This window comes from Lycium barbarum, chromosome 10, assembly GCF_019175385.1.
Source record: "Lycium barbarum isolate Lr01 chromosome 10, ASM1917538v2, whole genome shotgun sequence".
NCBI classification, from domain to species: Eukaryota; Viridiplantae; Streptophyta; class Magnoliopsida; order Solanales; family Solanaceae; genus Lycium; species Lycium barbarum.
In genome coordinates this window covers 119,189,879-119,206,732 of record NC_083346.1, presented here as the reverse complement: position 1 = coordinate 119,206,732, position 16,854 = coordinate 119,189,879, and the positions used below count along the sequence as shown (strand labels likewise).

Sequence of the window (16,854 nt, the reverse complement as noted above, 5' to 3'; positions counted from 1 at the left end):
GTGCACAACTTTGGTATAGGCATATTTGCAAAAGAACCTTTCTCCCTGCCTCTACATCGAGAAGACTACGTTGGATTCACTCTTGCTGCATAAATTGCAGTACATGATGGATTTTGCAATCCCTGTGCGCTAGGGCCAGCACTCTTCTCGAGAAACAAGTGGGCTATTTCTTTGCAAAACTGTGCTCAATTTCATATGTGGCAATTCCGCCAAGATCTTTTCGTTAGTTGGGGGAAGAATCCGCCCGAATCGGATTTTTTGAGGAACGTATCGAGAGAGAATTAGATTTGGTTAGACAATGTGTGGTTGGTAAACAAGGATCGGTTTTTTAGCAAGGTACAGAATGTATCGTCAAATATTCAATATGGTTCCACAAGATCTAGTTTCGTTCAAGTAATGGATTCTAGCCAACTGAAAGGATCTTTTGATCAATCCAGAAATCATTTGGATTCCATTAGTAATGAGGATTCGGAGTGAGTAAATGCTTGAAGTAGACTCATGGCTCGCGCCTATATCTAAGGGGCTTATATACAAGCGGAGTGCTTATTGTTCAGGTAGCTGCGCGTCTCTTGGTTCTTGCTCTCTCGTGTAACTAATCCTTTCCTTTTCTGCTATTCCTACCTGTCTACTAATGTATCTGATGCAACTAGTATAACAAACAAGAAAACGCACATGGATTTCAAGTACAGAAACAATCGTTAGGCAGTGAAGCTTGGGCATGAAAAAGGAAAGGCCGAACACTTCGGTCTAACAGGATTAAGCAAAAAAGTGAGAAGATTAGGTGCTTCGAGCACCCAATTTTGAAAGAAAGGGTCAAAGGTTTTGGACTAGCTTTCGTGTGCCCCTTTCGTCGAGCAATGCTTTCTTTGCATGGAAAGAAGTGGACATTCTCGATGCATATAAGATAAATCCTTATACACAAGTAAGAGTTGGGGAGATTCATTCAAGTGTTAGCAACGACTACTTATATTTCATGACCCAGGCTAAAAAGCCTGTTGCTCACTTGCTAACGTTTTAGCAAAAAAATAAAGGCAAATTTGCACGATTGTCCTTATTCGGAGGTGGTCTTTAATTTTTTTCTCCCCTCAAATTGGAGGTCTTTAATTTTGTCCTTTGCTAAAACCCCTTGATTCCGGGTTCGAACCCCCACTCAGTCAAATTTGTTTTTAACAAAATCACAAGGTAGAGTTTCGTAACAAAGTGAGGTCTATTCGGGCAAAAGTTAGGATTTCAGGCAGAGTTTGAAACTCTACCTTAAGGCAGAGTTTGAAACTCTGCCTTAAGGTAGAGTTTTGGTAGAGGTTTGCATTAAGGCAATTTTTCTTTTTCAGTTGGAATTTTGCAAAACTCTGCCTTAAGACCTAACTTTGGTCTGAATAGGTCTAACTTTACTACAAAACTCTGTCTAGCAATTTTTTTTACTGAGTCGGGATTCGAATTTCAAACCTCATGGTATTAGGCGAGGGCCAAAAATTAAAGACCATCAATCTAAGGGCCAAAAATTAAAGAGCAATGCATTTGAAGGGAAATTCGCACAAAAGAAGAAGAAGAAGAAAAATAGATAAATAAAAGCCCACATAAATGGGCCCTTTGTAAAATACTCGCAAATTAGAAAGACCAGGCCCAAATTGTAACCTCTGTCGGAGACAGCATAGGTTGTCTTAAGGCATAACTTTATGCCTCAAGACGACCTATGCCGCATAAGGCAGACTTTTCCCAAAATATTGCCTTGCAATTTTTTTTTTTATACTGAGCGGGGTTTAAACCAAGAACTTCAAGGATATTTTTTGCCATTTTTTTAAGCGAAGGATAAAAATTAAGAAAAACTAACATAAATAGCTACCTTTTAATAGCTTCTAACTAGTTATAGCTACAAGTTGAAGATTTACAATTCGTAACTGCTTTTGGCTATATTTCAGTTGTATCTCACATTTTTGAAATACAGAGAAATACAAAACACGTTAGAGTAAATTTAGGCTCTATTTTTGGAACATATTTTTTTAAAAAAAATCTTAGAGAAAAAATAGGCTATATTTTCGGAACATAATATTCTTTTCCTTTTTAAATAATAAGTCAAATTAAATCAACCATATTTCACACAAATCACTGAAGAGTAAAATCAAGCCCTATTTATCGAACAATTTAAAAAAAATTACGGGATTCAATTTAAAACTTTTCATAAATCACGCATAACGGTTGTTCTTCCATTAAAGCTTACGAACCTCTCTCAACTTTTACTACAATCAAAACTTTTTGAATTCAAATACCACTAAAGATCTAAAAACTTCCAAATACAGAAAAATATACACTGAAATATAATGAAATATGGTTGATTGTTTAAGAAATATAAAGTTGTAGTATGCGTATATACAATGGAATATAATGAAATATATCAGAAACTGTTTCATAAATTAGAAATACAAAATGCAGAAATACAGCGAAATACAAAAGTCGTAAAAATAAAGTGTAGTAAAAATAGGTTCTATATTTGGAACATTCACTATATTTACACCAAAAAAAGATAAATACATTGAAATACAATGAAATAATATACTGAAAGACACAGAAATATACTGAAAATTAGATATACTGTTTGTTAATGCATAGAAATACACTGAAATATATATTGAAATATACTAAAACATTTTATCAAACACTTGGTGGGCATGAAGCTCCACAACTCTCATCAATGGTGTTCTCATGGGAAAGAAGCGAGTCGTCGAGCTGTTAGGCTCAGTCAAAAAGTATCAATCACCCTCAAAGTCTTTCACCAAATGACAGGTGCCCATCAATCCAAAACTAGTATATCATATCAACTAGGCTTGAATTCCAGTTGTTAAATTCCTTTAACCGTTCCACTCTATTCAAACCAATACTAAATCAATCCAAAAATTATACATTCCAGTAGTTTACTATATTTACTCTGACTATTTAATTGATTGCAACAAAAAAAAAACATTTCTACGGTTCCAATAAACCAAAACACAAAGCTTCACTCTGTCGTCCTTCACCATTGTTAGAGCTCTTTTTTTCGTCGATCATGGTTGCTGCTACTACTGGAGGATTCTTCTGATTTGTAAGAGAAAATGATATCTAGGGTAGGTGATGGAACAAAGAGAGAAAGAGGGGTGAGGGAGAAAATAAGTTTGGTAGGTGAGAGAAAATCAATTTAAAAGATTAAGAGATGGAACGGAAAGAGAAAGAGGGGGTGAGAGAGAAAATAGATGATAGGTAAGAGAAAAATATTTGAAAAAAAATTATGGGTAAGTGTGAGAGAGGTACCTTATTTTAGGGAAATATACTGCAGTAACAAAAACAAGTTATAGATGGTAATTTGATAAATAATTAAGCTGCCAAATATAATTAAAAAAATAATTATTATTAATAAATAAATCTTAAAGATAATTATGAGTTGTAAATTAAAAAAAAAAATGAAAGAGCACCGAGAGAAGCCAGTCCGCGCAAAAAAATGCATTGAGGCGAAACCCTATTTTATATGGGCCCATTTAAGAGTACCCTACAAATCATTGTTATTCTGTTAGGAATTAATATAATATGATCACAGATCATGATCTCAATATTAAACTATGGATTAGTAAGGGAATGTCCCATCATTTACTTTTAAAAAATTGGGTATTATCAACTCCCACAAAGCACATCAATATCCTTACCAAAGATCTTGCAATGTCGTTTAGTGAATATTAAATCATTATCATCATTGTAGTGGTTGGACTAAAACTAATGATTTTTTATTTTTATTTTCAACTTAACTATATGATATTTGAATTTTTTTATCCGATTAATTGGAACTCGCGCTAAGTAGAACCATTAAGAACATAAAAAGTTATCCTATATGAAAGGTTCTCCATTCTTAGGATTGTGGTTTACGCAATATTTTTCATTAGCAGTGTTTATATTTAAAGAAGTGAACAAATAAATAGATCACTATAATGAAGGGGTATTCATTTTTTATATTTGCACCAAAAAAGTTATTTTATTTATTATCAATACATACATATTTAGTAAAAAAAAAAACATTTGACAAAGCGTCGTTACGTGATACCGCTTAGAATAAGGTATATTCAACCTTACTCAGGATCAAACATGAAATTGCTAGTCATGGTAGAAGGGATCCTAACTATTCATCAACATCCTCAATGATAAAAGTTACTCCGTCCGGATAAAAAAAAAAATCCATTTAGCCATTTGCGTACCTCTTAAGAAAATACTAACTTCTAAACAAAAATAGATAGTTTGACTAAACTAATCCTAATTAAATAGGCATTGAAATTTGATCATATAACACTTAATAGGGGCAAATATGAAAAAATAAAGTCAATTCTTTCATGATTTGTAAGTGCACTCTTTTTTTTTATTTTAAAAAAGTAGCAAATTGGATTATTTTTTTATCCCGGGGGTGTATAATAAATCAATCTTTTAATAAGATGACAATAAAGTTAATCTATTTTTTGGCAAAAAGTGCCTTAACCTAATGTGGAATACATGCACACGTGTGCTTAATTTAAATTTATAATTGCATGGTAATTATGGAGTACTTATCTTTTAAGCTGTACAAACACCGCATTACACGGTGACATAAGCCGCCCTCATATAAAAGATATATTAAATTAAACAAGACAATTCATAAAGTCATACAATATGATTAATATCATTAAACTGTTTTTAATTATGTTTGTGAAGAAACAATCATAGCATTTGTTACGCCGTTAACAAATTGAAATGATTGGAGAAAAAGTTATGTAGGGTATTATTCTTTGTTTTAATCAAGTTAATCAATGAAAATGCATCAATCGTTTATTTATTTTTTGTTTCTTAGTTCCTTCTAAACAATAATTTATATTTAGATGTTTTCTAAATTTTGTTTCTTTGTGTCGGTCAATTAAATCGTTGAGAAGGAAAAAAAAAATTAAATCATTGAGAGTTGAAGTGCCGCCTAATTCTTTACTTCCTTTTTTTTTCCCCTCAAAAAACAAACAGAAAATATTTAGATACTTCCAGAGTTTCTTGTTATTAGAAAAAATAATTATTTTAGAAAGTCGATATGAGAAAATAATTTATTTATTAAAAGTACGTAGAAGTCGATGTTCCTCGTTATGCTTAGATTACATCTGTTCATGTGTTTGGAAAACTAAGGGGGTCATTACGTTGGTCAGTTCATGAAATATTAATTGAACATGAATTATTTATACTCCTTCTGTTCAAAAATGCTGTCTTATTTTTTTTATTAGTTTATTCCAAAAAAATTAGTATATTTCTATATTTAGAAATAATTTAATTTTATAAGATAATTTATAGCCATACAAATATCCAAGACTTGTTTTGAACTGCCCATTTTAAAAGTCTTTCTTTATTTGTTAAACTCCGTGCCAAGTTAAACTAAGACAATTGAATTGAGACGGAGGAAATATATAACTAATACAATATTTATTTAGTTTATAAAAGATTATTCGTAACTAACATAGAGAGTAGTTAGAATTTGAAGTGTGTGGATTTTGAACTTGTCAGTTGTCATTGAGCTCGCGCGTGTTAGTTTCTGGGTTTCCAGTTAACTATTTATAGTTTTTTAATACAAGAACATAATCTGAGCAAATTTATTGAGTTAGCCCGAATTTAACATGTGGTTGCCGAATTAAGTATTATTAATATTGTAATACCGACGTAACTGATGTGTGGACTTTATAAACTCTACTACTTAATGTGATTACGAGGGATAGGGAATGGAATAGGAAATCGTGAATAAGATTAGGAATAATTATGTAAAAGGTAAAACTACACTTAAAATGCAGAGTCTGAGCTTCGAAAATAATCATTTTGTCTCGAAGCTTTATGCGAACTTGAGCTAATGGGATGCCAAAACGCGCATCAAACACCTAATGATAATTTTTGTTCGCTAATGGGGTTCCAAAGCGCGTATCGAACACCTAATGATAACTTTTTTTTTCTTTAACAAAGCCTTTTTGCCCATGATAATTCTTTTTTTGTTGTAAAAAAGGAGAATTTTTCCCTTTTCCTCTTATTGCTATTAATTAATGACATAAATGGAATTATGATGTTATTAACCTGTAAAATCTATTGGCGCGCACGTGCTATACATATGTTATCCTTGTTTTTACATGAAACCGACTAACCGTATAAGCTGTGTGTTCGTGTGAGCCTAAAGTGACAAATTTTGTAATTTTGGTGCTGGTTATGTCTAATTTCGGAATTTCATTTTACATGAGTCACCTCTGAGTACTGCACATTGGCTACTGAGTGCAATAAAACGATTTCAACAAAGACTGCTTCACACGCTTTTCTTGGCGCGTGTATTCACAATTTACCTATTGCCCTCGTGTGGTAAATCGAGAGAGAAAATGGTCAAAATGTGTTCCAAAAGTGATCAGTTTGGTCCTAAGCTATATGAATAAGGACAATCGCTAATTTACAATAAACGGAGGTTCTAGGAGGTAGAAATGATTTTTTAGTCCTTTACAATTTTGTTTAAAACATTTTATGACTCTTTTACCATAGATTTTTATTTCTTACACATAAGTGATCTCTTTACAATTTTGTTTAAAACATTTTATGACTCTTTTACCATAGATTTTTATTTCTTACACATAAGTGATCTCATTTCCTCGTTCTAGGCATTTTCCTTCATACACACATCCTCAATCAAAGATATTTAGACATCCTTTCATATTTCATTGAATATATTGAATTATAAAATTGCAACTTTCTACGAGCTCATCAATATCTATATCAGAAATGTTCCCATGATTCTTTTAAATTAAGGTTAAGAAGTTTGATGTGGATTCTGAACTCAGATTGAACAGTACAAGAAGATACTTTTGTTTCGTAGTTTGAGAATTCATGTGATGTGCGCATGCGGAGGGCCTTCGTTTATTCTGCCAACAAACCTAGCTATTTTCTTTACTTACTTATATGGCCTGGGACGAAATTAATCACTTTTTGAGATACATTAAATATCATTTTACCATGTTTATATACGAAGGACTAAATAAAACCAAAATTCATACATAAAATTTTTTATTTCTTAAATTCTAAATACGTGTTGAAAACCAATATATAAATTGTAACAAAGGGTACAACCTCTCTACCTCACAAAAGTTGGGATAAAGTCTGCGTACATCCTACTCTGAGACTCACTTATGAGATTACACTGACTATATTGTTATTATTGTTGTTTAAATTACATTTATATGATTCAATCTCTAATTTCATGACGTTGCAAAAGTTTTCAAATTTTCTCCAAATGGTGGACGCAATTGCACATGAAACATTTATTCTTGAAAAAGAAATAACATAGAACTAAAATGGAGGCTTATAATTAGGCTCCCTTTAAAAATGTTTGCTCTTTTTACCTGTTTTAGGAAAACGATCGAATGATTTTGTAATTGCATGTCTCTGAATGGGGGAACAGATACTGGAATTGGAGTAACACATAACTTTAATTTTCTTTACTTTCAGGAAAATTACTTTATTTTATGATTCAAGATGGGACCAAAACGTGAGTTCACTGACATTGGGCTCCAAACAATTAAATTTTATTCGAAAATTAATTTTATATCCCATTAATGAATGTGTTATATGATTTTTTCTATTTTCTGAGAAATGAAAAAAATGATCTCTTATATTTGAGGATAAGTTTAAATTAGAGTAATCATTTAAATGATTTTGATCATTTAAGTTTGTTCAAATGTTTCATTTGCTTCAGTTATCATATTATTTGTTATTGTTAATATTATTTTCTCCATTATCTTCAACATGACTTTTTCACTATTGTATTTCCTTTTCAAAATCTACTTTGAATTGATTTACTTGAGCCAAGGTCTTTTGAAATCAACCTCTCTACCTTCACAAGGTAAGATAAGGCTTGCGTATCCACATGTGGAATTACACTGAATATGTTGTTCAATTCTTAAAAAATCTCTATTTCCCACTAAATTTGTCACTGGAAAATTTTCATATTTTCCACAGTGTCCGTGAAAAAACCTAAATAATAATGTTTCCACAAAGGAAAAAATAGGAAGTTTTTCAGTGTCTCAATGGGAACACGTTTCCCACCATGCGTTTTTCCAGTGAGCTGATTCGGTGGGAATGAAGTGGGAAAATGATATTTTATAGCATTCATTTCCCACCCGATTTTTCGTGGGAAAATCTTTTGTTTCTAATAGTGATTCCTGGAACAACCAACATAAAAATAACACTAAACACAAAAAATAGAAAACAATAACAAAAGTTTCACCTCAAAAAGTTACGCTAAACTTTAAAAGTATACCAAAAGTAGAAGAAACTTTAAGAATTTTACCTTCAAACGTGAGCCCACTAAACTCTTTCCACCGTTCCTATCAAATCTAACATACAAAATTTGGTGAATATTTGATAAAGACAAAAAGAATTTATTTTTGACTAACTTAAAAGACCAAAATATTGCTCGAAAATATATTTAAGGGACTTTCGTTATGTTCTCATGTTTTGTTGCATGCATGTTATTATTATTTAATAATAATCAATTAGTACATTTTCTTACATACATGTTATTTCCAGATCCCAATTGTAAAATTATAATGAGTATACTGTTGTTTTATGCATGTTATTATATAATAGTCCAATATTTAACTAATTATCCACTAAAGTATTAGAGTCATCCGGTATAAGAACCACAAAATTCGATATGAACGGATTGGTATATATATCAACTACTAGATGGCTTATGCCCGTGCGCATATAGTGTATCTATATATATGTAGTTGTGTTTAGATAGTAATTATATATATATATATATATATATATTTATATATATACTATGTTCAAAATACGATTAATATAACATTGTAGTTTGTGCTCCGTATCTAAAACTTTATTATATTACTGTTTGCTACGAATACGCACGTGGCAATGAATCCGTTATTATTGACTTAATGAGATACTTTGGAAATTACATGAATATTGTTTGATTTTTTAATACGGGGTGCACTTTTTTTTTTTGGACATTATTAATTTGCACTATTTTTATGCATATATATATATATATATATATATATATATATATATATATATATATATATATATATATATATATATATATATATATATTATGGGGCCCACAATTGTTTTTTTTTTTACATAGTTTGTTTTTTTAATATGGGATTCACATTTTTTTTTATATATTGCTTGATTTTGTCAATATGGGATACTATGTTCAAAACATATATATATATTATGGGGCTCACCATTTTTTTTTTTGCACTTTTTTTTTGACATTATTTGTTTTTTTAATATGGGATTCACTTTTTTTTTATATGTTGCTTGATTTTGTCAATATGGGATACTATGTTCAAAACACGATTAATATAACATTGTAGTTTGTGCTCCGTATTTAAAACTTTATTATATTGGTGTTTGCTATGAATACGAACGTGGCAATGAATCCATCATTATTGACTTAATGAACTATTTATATATATATATATATATATATATATATATATATATATATATATATATATATTAGAAATATGGGGCCCACAATTTTTTTTACACCTTTTTTTTTTACATTGTTTTTTTTTAATATGGGATTCACTTTTTTATTTTATTTTATATATTGCTTGATTTTGTCAATATGGCATACTATGTTCAAAACACACATATATATATATATATATATATATATATATATATATATATATATATATATATATATATATATATATGCGGTGCACTTTTTTTTTGGACATTATTAATTTACACTATCTTTATGTATATATATATTAGAATTATGGGGCCCACAATTCTTTTTTGCACTTTTTTTTTTGACATTGTTTGTTTTTTAATATGGGATTCACTTTTTTTTTTTATATATATATTGCTTGATTTTGTCAATATGGGATACTATGTTCAAAACACGATTAATATAACATTGTAATTTGTGCTCCGTATTTAAAACTTTATTATATTAGTGTTTGCTATGACTACGCACGTGGCAATGAATCCATCATTATTGACTTAATGAGATACTTTGAAAATTACATGAATATTATTTGATTTTTTAATAGGGGGTGCACTTTTTTTTTTGACATTATTAATTTGCACTATTTTTTAAATATTAGTTGTTGTTTAATATATATGGAGGCCCGCAATTTTTTTTTAATATTAGTTGTTGTTTCTAATATTAAGAAGAGGGGCCCACAATTTATGGGGTGCACTTTTTTTTTGACATTATTAATTTGCACTATCTTTATGTATATATATATATATTAGAATTATGGGACCCACAATTTGTTTTTGCACTTTTTTTTTGACATTGTTTGTTTTTTAATATGTGATTCACTTTTTTTTTATATATTGCTTGATTTTGTCAATATGGGATACTGTGTTCAAAACACGATTAATATAACATTATAGTTTGTGCTCCGTATTTAAAACTTTATTATATTAATGTTTGCTATGAATACGCACGTGTCAATGAATCGATCATTATTAACTTAATGAGATACTTTGGAAATTACATAAATATTGTTTGATTTTTTAATAAAGGGTGCACTTTTTTTTTGACATTATTAATTTGCACTATTTTTTTAATATTAATTGTTGTTTAATATATATGGGGCCCACAATTTTTTTTAAAATATTAATTATTATTTTTCTACTATTAAGAAGAGGGGCCCACAATTTATTTTAGTTGTTGTTTCTACTATTAAGAAGAGGGGCCCACCGGATGACGATAAAGTGAGCGTCAACTGACTCTTCTTAATAGTAGAAATGCTGTAAACTATTAACCGCTCAATATTTTATTTTTATTCATAATTGAATATAGTAATTAGATTTTGTTTATACCGGTATACATCGAAGTAGTCAAGATAAATGGGCACATAGAGGTAGGAGGAATAAAACAAAAAAAGAATCATCATTGGTGTATTAGTATCACTTAATATCCATAATTGTCCCCTCTTAACTAGCCTTATCCATTTGAAATTTGTGATGTTGACAATGTAACCAGCAAATAAATTTCTTCATCTATGTGTTATTATCAACCACTCATAAGTTACAAGGGTTTGAAATTCTAGCACTTTATATGTTATAGGACTCACCATACCTCCAAATTCATTAATCATATGCTAAGAGTATTGAAGATAAAATAATAAGTAGAAGTATGTGTCTCTATATTTTAAGTTTTTAGTTGAAATGGTTACACAATAGTATAAATCTTTTAAAACGAACAGTAATTCTTGAATTCAGATATCGCCAATTTCTTTCATGAGAAAGAATTTACATGCTTGGCCAATGAGAAAAAAAAATTAGACTTACACGTGAAGAAGCATAGTAAATATATAACGACCCAAATGAAGCGTGTCATCACTAACAACTTAAAATTTAGTAGATGAATGGTCATACATTAAAAATAATTATTAAAAAAGCTTTAATAGTTTCTATACGGGGCACGTAATCTACCACTTATTTTAAATGTTAAACTACTGCAATATGATTTTGGAATAGCATGGATTATTCTAAAAATGCGGAGGAAAGATGCATGGTTAAATATTGGCAAAACACATAAACAAATCCTTTAACTTGGCGCGTGCTGGCAACTATGACCTTAAACTTTGCTAGTGCACAAGTAAGCATTTAAACTTGCCAAAAGTCGAACATGTAAACACAAATGCTGACGTGGCGCTGACATGACACATATTTTGTTCAGTGTTATGTCACTACCACATCAGCGTCACGTCAGCATATGTGTTTATATGTTTAACTTTTGGCAAGTTTAAGTGCCTACTTGTGCACTAGCAAAGTTTAAGGTCATAGTTGCCAACTCACGCCAAGTTAAATGACTTGTTTATGTATTGTATTTACTTGCATCATGTTTATGTTAATTAAATAATTTAATTTTAATAGTTAAAAAGTTAAAATGAGAACACATATAACATAATTTAAAATAAATGATATATATAAATCCTACCTTGGTAGGAGTAAGGTCTGCGTACATTATACCCTCCCCAGACCCCAAGATGTGAGATTTCACTGGGCTGTTGTTGTTGTTGTTGTTGTAAATGATATATATAAAAACTAAATATGTATATTTTGTATTTATTAATTTAATGTAAATATCACGTGCAAATAAACTCCAAATTTTGTGGTAGAGCGAGTGTAGGTTCGAGCGTTCCCAATAAATGAATCCGAACTTTTGAAATTGGAACAAATTCGATATCGAATCACAAGTTCTTAGTATCATAACTTTTTTTATCTAATAAACAGGAAGTCCGCTTTAAAATCGTCGGCGACATAAGTATTGCAAAATTTCTTTCATATTTCTCGTCATAGGCTTTCAAGTGTTCAAAGTTTTTTTACTTTTGGTAAAACTTTAACAACCCTGTTGGAACACATGCAACATTTTATTGTCCACTTTGGTTATTTTAAAAAAGAAAAAGATGTACAGATTATAATGCCAGACTAGTCAAGTCATTTAAAACTCAAGCCTCAACATACCAATTATTGATCAAGAAATACAGAACTTGGTGGGCCACCTCTCAAAAATTTTTGTGGGACCCACCAATGACCTGACAATAAGTAAATACGGAAAATGGGGGGACCAATTTTAAATTCAAATAAAAATGAGAAAGATATATATAAAAAATTCGACTTCAAAATAAATTTCCCTCTATGGAGACTTTTGGTCCACAGTACGGATTAAAATGGGTCCATTCTGACAACCTTTAAAGCTTAAATTCCCCCTATTTTTTCCTTCATCATAGACATTACAAAGATACGGCCTCTAAACTCATACACTTTAAGTTTATCCTATTTAACATCGCTATCTAATGTATAATTACTTCTTATAAATTTTATATTGTACGTTTAACTATTCCGAAATAACTTCAAACATGTGGGAATCTGAAGTATGGTATTACTAAAGTTCAAGTAAATGGATAAATTTGAGTAGTATATGCGTGCATGAACTTCAGGTAAAAATAATTAAAGTTCAAATAAAAATGATTGAAATTTTAATCACATATGACTAAAGTTTAGATAAAAATGATTGAATTTCAGTCATATGTATTTGAAGTTTTTGCATGGACTTCAACAACATGTCCCTCAAGTTGAGGCAGAAATGATTAAACAAACCATATATGCCTGAAGTTTAAGCAAAATTGATTGAGTTTCAGCTCTATGTGTATGAACTTTAGGTCTAAAGTTTAACTTTGTCAAACCTAACTTCATAATTAAAATTAAGTGTCTCCACTTCATCAAATTCAAATCAAAGAAATTGAGTACTAGCACGTATATAACTATAGATACTGCAAACAGGCTTTTGCATTTGTTGCCGAAATAGGGATATTACCACAACAACAACAACATACCCAGAATCCCACAACGTGGGGTCTTGAGAGGGTAGAGTGTACACAGATCTTACCCTCACCTTAGGTAAGGAGGCTGTTTCCGGAAGACCGTCGGCTCAAGAAAAAGCATAAGAAAGGTCAGATACGGACAAATAAATCAAAACAATTATGAAAATGAAAACAATGAAAGTAAAAGTAAATAAGCCATTATAAATCAACAAATAATCGCAGAATTCAAGAGACAAGAAACTATAGAGCAGCATAACTACTCGTAAGAAAAGATAAAGGCAACTACCTACTAACCTTCTGAAATAGGTATATTACAAAATGGAATTCAAGAGTGTCCTATTGTGCTAAACTTCCTTTTGAGAAGTGTTAGAATAATGAATTCACACTATCGGAGAATGCATATAGGTTTTGGAGAAGAGGCAGGAAGCACTCATCGTTCATGTAGCACTCGGCCGCCTGGAAGATTATTAGAATAAATAAATCAACAAATAGTTCAAGTTCATTGTCTCCACTACCCACCTCGCCACCCCTTAACCATCCCACCCTGCCAGCTCGATGCCCCACTCCCCACACTATTCGGCCCGCATGTGTTTTGTTAGATTACATATAAATATTATGGAATAATATTTTTGCTTATTTATCAAACACTAAATATAATTTAGAAACCTACTTATTTTTCGAGAAAACATGATTCTCTGGAAAAATATTTTCCATATTTTCTTTCATACTAAACAACAACAATATACAGTCTAACCCCAGCAAATGAACACGGAAAAGAATAGAGTATTCACAGACCTTATCATTATCTTTAAGATAGAGAGTCCGTTTTCGATAAACCATCAAACACGCCCTTTCTGAAATCATATAGACTGGAAAAGGCACAATGTATACAAACCTTACCACTATCTCAAAAGCAGAGAGTCTGTTTCCGATAAATCATCAAACACACCTTTTCTCAAACCGCAACAAGCGCGTGGAAGGTGTGGTGTTGGCTTGAGCGCGTGAAAGGGGTAGTGTACTGAATGACCTTAGCAGAGATGAGCTGTGAATATATACAGTACTGTCCCCACCACCCATGTGCCCCCTCCTTCCTGTCTCCACCACTTCTTGCTTCTCAATCATTAGACCCCTCAATTCTACCTTTTGCCCATATTACCCCTTCCCCTTTTCTTCTATTGTTGCAACTCCCCTCAATTCTTCTACATCACCACACCTTCTACTCAATTTACAAGTACTTCTCAAATATTTGTTGGTTTTTCTTTCTTGGGTTTGCTCAATTCTCAAGTAGTTTTCAAATATTTGTTGTTTTTGCATTCTTGGGGTTTGCTCAATTCAGCTTTATTTTCCCATAATTCCACATTAGTCCTCTCCACAACCACTCTCTATTTGGACTTGATTTTCAAATATTTGTTGTCTTTTTCTTTGTTGGGGTTGCTCAATTCTGCTCTATTTGCCCATAAACACTACATTAGTCCACTTTCAACTCAATTCTCAAGTAATTTCACATATTTGTTGTTTTTTCTTTGTTGGGGGTTTTGCTTAATTCAGCTCTATTTTCTCATAAATCCCCCATTAGTCCTTCACCAGTCCACTACTCTTTCTACTTAGTTCTCAAGTATCTCTCAAATATTTGCTACTTTTTCATACTTGGGGTTACTCAATTCAACTCTATTTGCCCATATTCTATTTGTATTTGGTTTTCAAGTAATTTCTCCAATTTTCTTGCTACATAAAAAGAGTTTTTTCCCCTTTCTTGATTTGTCAAGTAATACTCATATTTATTACTCTATTTGTATTTTACTCAACAAAATTCTATCTGCTTACTCCAACACTCATCAACCATCAGTCTTTTTTAGAACTTGAAATTCCTCATATTTGTTGCTTGTCCATTGTTGAACTGCACCTTTGTTCACTTGAACTATACACCTGCAATTTCTCATATTTGTTCCATCTTCATTGGTATTCTTGAACTTGTTACTATACTTCTATGTCGACTTCAGCTGAAGGTAACGGAGCTATAATTGATCCACAAAGACAACAACAACAACAACAACAACCTTCTGGTGGAGGTGGAGGATCCATTAATGGTGCTTTAACAGTGAAAAAACCGCCAGTTAAAGACCGTCATAGCAAAGTTGACGGTAGAGGAAGACGTATAAGGATGCCAATTGTATGTGCTGCTAGAGTTTTCCAGCTCACCCGTGAACTCGGTCACAAGTCTGATGGACAAACGATTGAATGGCTGCTTCGTCAAGCTGAACCTTCAATTATAGCAGCTACTGGTACTGGTACAATACCAGCTAGTTTCTCAACTGTATCTGTTTCAGTACGGAACGGGTCTTCTTCAATTAATTCATCAATAACAGCTCCGCTTGATCAGAAGCATCATCAATCACAGTTGATTTCTCCAGGGGCGCCGTTTATACTGGGGAAACGCCTCAGGGCGGACGAGGAAAGCCTGGAAAACGGAAACAAGGACGATAATGTGGGTCCCACAGCTAACGTAGCTGTGGGACCCACGACAGGGTTCTGGGCCGTGCCGGCTAGGCCGGATTTCGGCCAAATTTGGAGCTTCGCCGCCGCCGCGGCGGCACCACCAGAAATGATGGTGCCAACATCAGCGGCGGCGTTAAGCTCGCAGAGTTCGAGGTTTTTTCAGCAGCAAATGGGAGAGGCTTCAGCTGCTAGGGTTGGGAATTATTTACCAATGACTCAAGGGCATCTCAATTTACTAGCTTCCCTATCAGGTCCGCCGCAGCCTTCTTCGGGGAGAAGAGAGGACGACGGGCGTTGAAGGATATGAATATTTATTATTATTGTTGTTGTTGTCGTTGTCGTTGTTGTTGTTAATATATCGTATAAATGTGTCTTACTTAATGTTCTTGTTTGTGTTAGATGAGAAATTGTTGTTAAAATTTGGAAGTTTAGGTTCTAGTGAGTGATAATTTGATGAATTATTGCTAGGATTAGGTTGTTTGCTTTTATCTCATTTGTAGCTGTGGGAAGATAAACAAGAAACACAAGTATAATCAGGGGAATTGCTGCTTGTGATGAATTTGGTGGGGTTTTTTTTGCTATTGATGCAGAAGACCTTGACATAATAAGCTGTTTGATCACTTTGTAACAAGAGATAATAGGGGATCAGTGTGGACTATGAAAACCTGTGGTTCCACATGAATGTATTGTAAGGAAACCATGGAGGTTTCCATTGAATTTAATTCTGTAATTTGTTGAGAAACTATATCAGTTGTGAGCTAAACTTTCCTACTCAAAAAGAGTGTCATGGACTTTGTTTACTGATGAACTTACATTGTGTTATCTTGAATGGGTGCTTAGAGTATATGTTTTCTACAGCTCAATGATTTAGTTGGTACCTGTGTTGCTCAGACTCTTCAAAGATGTCGGCTGGTGCGTGTTAGATCATCCAAAAGTAGTTTATTGTTGGAGGATCTAACACGAGTGCGGCAACATCTTTGTAGAGTAT

General features: G+C 32.1%; 1 protein-coding gene across 1 annotated transcript; it reads left to right on the top strand.

Moving 5' to 3' along the window:
• Positions 1-14,523: 14,523 nt before the first annotated feature.
• LOC132614449 (transcription factor TCP7-like) lies at positions 14,524-16,645 on the top strand. The gene has a single exon (XM_060328903.1). It carries the CDS (start codon positions 15,358-15,360, stop codon positions 16,162-16,164), a length of 807 nt encoding a protein of 268 aa, XP_060184886.1. The 5' UTR covers positions 14,524-15,357; the 3' UTR covers positions 16,165-16,645.
• Positions 16,646-16,854: the final 209 nt, after the last annotated feature.

Coding starts and splice junctions, on each gene's coding strand:
- LOC132614449 (XM_060328903.1), top strand. CDS start 15,358: ATGTCGACTTCAGCTGAAGGTAACGGAGCTATAATTGATCCACAAAGA.